The 6,154-nt window shown below is 42.6% G+C and overlaps 1 protein-coding gene across 1 annotated transcript; it reads right to left on the bottom strand.

Annotated features, from left to right (window-relative positions):
- Positions 1-865: 865 nt before the first annotated feature.
- Positions 866-5,327, bottom strand: rd3 (retinal degeneration 3, GUCY2D regulator). Its single transcript, XM_040126197.1, has 2 exons — positions 5,038-5,327; positions 866-1,317 (listed from the first exon to the last, which is right to left on the bottom strand). The coding sequence occupies exons 1-2, from the start codon at positions 5,325-5,327 to the stop codon at positions 951-953; spliced, it is 657 nt and encodes a 218-aa protein (XP_039982131.1). The 3' UTR covers positions 866-950.
- Positions 5,328-6,154: the final 827 nt, after the last annotated feature.

Genomic DNA, 6,154 nt, shown 5'->3' with positions numbered 1-6,154 from the left:
CATTCCCCAATTTCTGTCACTTCTGTTATGAATCTTGTTTCAACATCAGTTATTAAACTGAAATACTAAACGAATTCACTGTTAGCCCCCCCCCCTATATACAACCAGTTGAAAGCTTTATACAGATGATGGAGTAAACTTGTTGTGTACTGTTGAATTTTTCTATGTGAAAAACAGAAAAGGAGCAGCAATAAACTGCTGGGAAAATTATACTAAGAAATGTTTCACTCAAAAAGATCTGGTAACATTTAGTGGTCATTTCATTGCGCCTTTTCTTTTATGACACCCGCTTGCAAATGAGGAACACGGAAGGAAAGCTGTCGGTGTGCTGACCTTGGATGAACAATTATTGTGCAGAGCCCTCATGCTGTTGGGAGAGAACAATTGCAGTCTGTGGAGAGAGCATGACTCACTCTCTGAATGATGTTAATGTGAGCACGGATTGTTGCCTATAATCTGTTTTAAGACTGTATGATTAACACCTATGTAGAAATCCCATGTAAAACCTTCTGCCATAAAAGATAATTCACTTCTCAGACCACTTATGCAGTCTTACGTACATGACCTCTTTCTCCTGCGACACAAATGCATGTGAATTACATAAATATCCCAACCAGGCCACACTTAATAGCCCTCAGTGCTTAGATCCCAAATCGCTACAGAATATGAAAGGCATCACTGCAAGAGGTGATAATCTCACGCAAAGGTGAAACTGTTTATGTGCTGATGTGCTATGTGTTGTCAAGGTACAGAAGATCAGAGAGAAACAACTGACATTGCCCTTTCACACAAAAAAAGAGTAAAAGGTAAGTAAACAGATCGAATGCTGAGTAGTCTCATACTTAAAAAGAAGAAGGATGATGGGATTCGTCCTCCCTCGCCTGGTGCGAACTCAATGTACTGCAGCACAGTCCTGGAGATCAGCATCTGTCCCACTCAAACGTCCCACATCAAGCAACCTTACTGCTGCTGGTTCCTTTGTATCTGAAGTCAGGCATGCTCCATACCCTCTGCAACCTCTCCTCCCTCTCCATCCCTCTCTCCACGTCCTCTGACACCGTTTTGAGGTCGCTCAGCCCCGCCCCAACGGCCACAGTGGAGGTCAGCCCCACCGTGCTCCCGAAGGGGTTGATCTTGATCCGAGACCTGAAGTTCATCAGGGACATGCTCATGGAGCGTTTGTTGTTCCACTGGCGGGCAAGCCGCTGTGCCTCCTGCTCCTCCTTCAGGTCGTCCAGGGCCTCCAGGAGGATGGAACGGAACAGGCCGGGCACCTCCTGCACCTCGGGCTCGTCGGACTGCATGACCTCCCTGAACCTGTGCGAAGCAAAGCGCAACACATGCAACTGAGCTGCTGTTTTGCATCAGGTGAAATTCAAGCTTTACTTAAAGGGGCTATAATCGATATTTTAAAAGAACATATCAAATGTCAGAATAACTATTTGTTTGCTGTTGGGCAGGTAGTGTACAGTAGGTTTTTGGAGCTTTTTTCACTGCTGCTGGAATTGAGAAATAAAAGTAAAGATGTGGGTCGGAAAACCAAAATAATGAGCTGAAAGATAATTTAAAAAAACTATAGAGCTGAAGGAAACTGCAGAATTAGGTGATAGCTCTCTGTGGTTTTGATCCCTTTCATATTACACAAAATGATGTGCTCCATTGTTAATGTAAAAGTATTGATTATAGCCACTGTTAAGAAAAATGATAGGTTTGAAAGATCAAAAAATACACAAAAATCAGTAGAAACGGAATTGGTTCACAAAATTCAACAAAATAGTGTATCATCCAAAGGTGATGTGCTGCCTCCATCCCTGTCATCTGATCCAAACAGACACACACACACACACACACACACACACACACACACACACACACACACACACACACAAACGCACAGCCATAGGTAAGGAAGAACTAGAATTACCACCTTGTGGTTGTATACCTCTGTCAACCGGTCAAGTTGCAGTTTACATCCATGTCCGTCCAGACTCATATATGTAGTGAAGACTTTGAAGGAATTTAATAAAAAGGTATTAAGTGTATTTTATCCTTATTCACGTGTGAATACTTGAGTTATGGCCAGAAATGTGTTTTGTGAGGTCACAGTGACCTTGATCTTTGACCTTTGACCGCCAAAATCGAATTAGTTCATCTTTGAGCCAGAGCTGACGGGTGTGCCAGATGTAATGAAATTCACAGTGACCTTGACCTTTGACTTTTGGCCACCAAAATCTAGTCTGTTCAACCTTTAGTCCAAGTGAACATTTGTGCCAAATTTGAAAATGTATTAAACATTCATATGTAATGGAATACCACAAACACGGGCAAAGATAATGCACCAAAAGCTGTGTCAATACTTCTACAATATCTTTTCTAATTTCTGTAAGAGTAAGTGCCGATGCAGGTGAACTGAGGAAGGAACCTCGAGCCTAGAAACAAGATTTTCTTTGTCGTGCCAGGATTTTACTCTGGCCGTTGTGCAAAAGAGCAGGTGCATGACGGGAAACGTTATAAAAGGCAACCCGGATAACAGTAATCAGCACCCCACCAGCAAGACCAGCACTCTCCTGCTAACCCCCCAATTACTCCTCCTTCTAACAAGAGCTGCTAAAGCCCTTACAGGCCTTTATATAGACGTCTATTTGGGGAATCTGCTTCCCAGTAACTACACCAGCTTACTGATGATTGGCCTTCTTTCTTCTGCTTAGACCAGTGCCACGAACGCGTCAGTGCTGAAGAGAAATGATGTCTGGATCACATTCGGGGCCAGAATCATATTTATTACAGTGTATCTACCATAACTGTCATTGTTAGTATTTGACTGTAATGTGAAAATCATATTTTTTATCAATTGTAGTGGAATTATGCTTAAGGGTCACCTATTAGCTTTTTCGGGAGCTTTCAACTGCAATTCTGTTGTTATGAGTAAACTCTATCTGCTCAGGAAGACAAAGAGATGTGGTTAAAAGCTCTTTGAAAATAAAGTAGTGGACCTTAAGGTAAGATGGTTTTGATGTTTTCTGATGCTGTTGAACATTTCTTTAACTTCAACTGCAAAATAAAGTCTATATTTTCAATTATTGTAAATTGAGAACCACAAAATGCTGATTTTTGATCAAACTCTGCTTATGATTTTAATTACTATGATTTAAAAAGTACTGACTGCACCTTTAAAGACATGATTTAAAATGTGTGTGAATAAAAGATTTGTTTATTTATACAGATTATGATTTTTATATAGATTATTTATAAAGATCTACTTTACTAAATTTAGCTCCTCGCTGCTCACCTACCTTAACAACCTCTCGAAGTGCCTCCCAAAAAAAAAAAACTATCAAACTCTAATGAAGACACCGGAGACGTCAGCAACTCAGATGATCAAACAAGCTCAGGACGACTCCGCTGCAGATTAAAGAGACGCCAACGCGTCGTAGAGGCATGTGTGGGATGACAGAGAGGTTGGCCAGCTGATTGGTTTCCATGACGAAATGTCTCCCTGTCTCTGCCAACAGTGATGCTGAAGTGTGTTTGTCTGTCTTGTCTTGAAATCATATGAACAGATCTACGTGGAATTTAGAGGACACACTGGACAAATAACCTGACTGATTTTTCCATTGGATGCTTATTTTTGTCCATAACTATAAAACTCCTGTTCCTGAGACTGTACCTTCATGCGGGGGGGGGCCTCGAAAAGCCTGGAAGGAAAAATTGTTTTTTAATCAGTGATTTTGAAATCTACATAGTTAGCATTATAAGTACACTACTACTGTTGGCTGAATATAACATTCAACAGACTATTCCTTGTATCTAAATCAATATCAAAGCCTCTCAGTGAGTGTGTTGGGTGTGATAGCAGGTTCACGGCCCCGTGTTTTCAGTTTTAATACCGGGGCTACCTTTGTGACGTTGTACCACCAGGCAGGGACTCAAAAGCACGACTCAGACAAAAGGCGGCGGAAAAAGTTCTAAAAAAATCTTTTACTCAAGCAATGGTCGGTGCACAGGCGGGCAGTCAGCAACGGGCAAACGAAATCGGGGGGGGGTCCAAAAAAAAAACAACCCAGAAACTATGTCACACGCAGAGAGCAAACACTGGGAAGAACGCTGGTAAGCTCGTCACTGGGAACGAAGACGAACTGGCACGGAGGGATGGGAGTGTAGAGACTAAATACACTGGGAGATGGGAGACACAATGAGACACAGGTGCAACACGTTAGGGCGGGACAGACAATCACAATGGCGGGCGATATATACGAGGGCTGTAAGTGAGGATCTTAAACGAGAGGAGAAAAAGGTAAGGAAACAAAATAAAACAGGAAATGAAAGTAGTAATGAGATAAGACAAACATGACCTAGGACATAATAATTACATCTAGTTGTTATTACTTTATGCAGTGGTGGAAGAAGTACTCAGATCTTCTCCTTAAGTGATGGTACAAATACAACAATGTAAAAATACTCCATTACAAGTAAAAACCCCTCATTCATTCATTCATTCATTCACAATCCTACTTAAATGAAAGTGCAGAAGTACTTTTCAGCAAAAAGTACTTAGATAAATGATCGTTATCCAGAAAAAGGCCTCCGTGATTATTATTTTACCATTATAGCTGCTTGGGTTGGAGGTACTTATGCCTTCGTTACAAAGAGTTAGGCAGTTTAGTCCACTGGTCTTCAGCCTAGGGGTCGAGCCCCTCCAAAGGGTCACGAGATAAATCTGATAGGTTATGAGGTAATTAATGGGAGCGGAAGTTCTGTGGCACAAATTGGTATTTGTTACACTTTTGATCTCAATTTTTTGTTTGTACATTGTGGAAAATTGAATCGTTTTACCTCTTTGAGCCTCAGTTTACAACTCAGAGACATCTGAAATGTGTCAAGGGGCCTCAACCAGACACTGCTTTTTTTGTACAAGCCAGACAGTTGGGGAACCACTAGTTTAATCTTTAATGATTCATCGTATTTTATAAGCCGACTTTATGCTCCAATTCTTGAAATATTTATCCGCTTTTTTGCGTCGGATCAGTGTCACCTTACTTGAGTATGACCAGCCCGCAGCAGGACGGCGGCACCTTGGAGCACAGGTCCTCCAGGCCGATCCTCTCCCCGGTGCTGATGCTGTAGCAGGAGCGAGGCGTGCTGGCCAGCCAGCTGTAGTCCACTCCGGTCTTGAGGCGCCGGTACTCGTTCTCCCTCTCCCTCTGCCGCCTCTCCGCCTCCTTCAGCTGCCAGCCGAACTCCAGCATCAGGGTGTCGGTGACCACGTCGGCCGGATCCCGCCGGGGGCTCCGGTAATAAGGCTCATTCCAGCTGAACCAGGAGGCCATGGCCTTGTCCTCCTTCACAGGCCCCTGATGAGGGAGGGACAATCAGGGGAAGTCATCACACCGAAATGATTAGATGTCACCTCAGATTAAACAAGATCATAGAATATAACTGCCAAGCTGCCGCAAATGTTTTATCAGATTAACTGATTTCAGCGTGAATTTCTTGCAAGGCTCTGTGTGACTGGATAATAAAAGGTGCTTGTTGGGGGTTTTTTTTTCAGCAGGCTTACAGATTAGATTTGCTGCTTTTATTGAAAGTAATGATCTGAAGATGAGACATTTTGGAAAGGTTAAACAGTAATTGAAGTCTGTGTGTGTCTCTGTATCTGCAGAGCTTGAAATGTGAGACCAGTAAAACGAAACAAACAACACAGTTAACCTGCAGCAAGCGGTGCTCTTGAACATGTAATTCATTGTCTAGCTCTGCTGATTAAATGTTTTTTTTTGGCTTTTCAAGGCTGTCTGAAAAGGCTGCAGTTGTGGAGAAGACGCTACCTTCACTTCAGTTTTGACACTTTATTTCTATTTATAAGATAGAAAGCATGTACACGTTTGCATAATTTGGCCTCATTTATTACACCGCATCCTCTGAAGTCTGTCTCTACAGCTGGACAGAATGTCCCCCATCTCTGCGTCCATCAGCTCTTTATTCTGCAGGCACCGTGTTCGCTCCCCGTAGATGCTGTATGCACTTCAATCGACGGTGAGGCTTTTGTTCGCGTTGCCGTTTGTGACGATAGCACAGACAGAAGAGGCGACGGGGTGACGGTATCGTGAGTCATTAATTCAAAAGAAAAGGTTTTAGTTTCACATCCAGCTCTTATATT

This window comes from Xiphias gladius, chromosome 4 (assembly GCF_016859285.1).
Source record: "Xiphias gladius isolate SHS-SW01 ecotype Sanya breed wild chromosome 4, ASM1685928v1, whole genome shotgun sequence".
Classification (NCBI taxonomy): domain Eukaryota; kingdom Metazoa; phylum Chordata; class Actinopteri; order Istiophoriformes; family Xiphiidae; genus Xiphias; species Xiphias gladius.
Note: the sequence above shows the minus strand (reverse complement) of the source record. Positions and strands in the feature narration are given on the sequence as shown.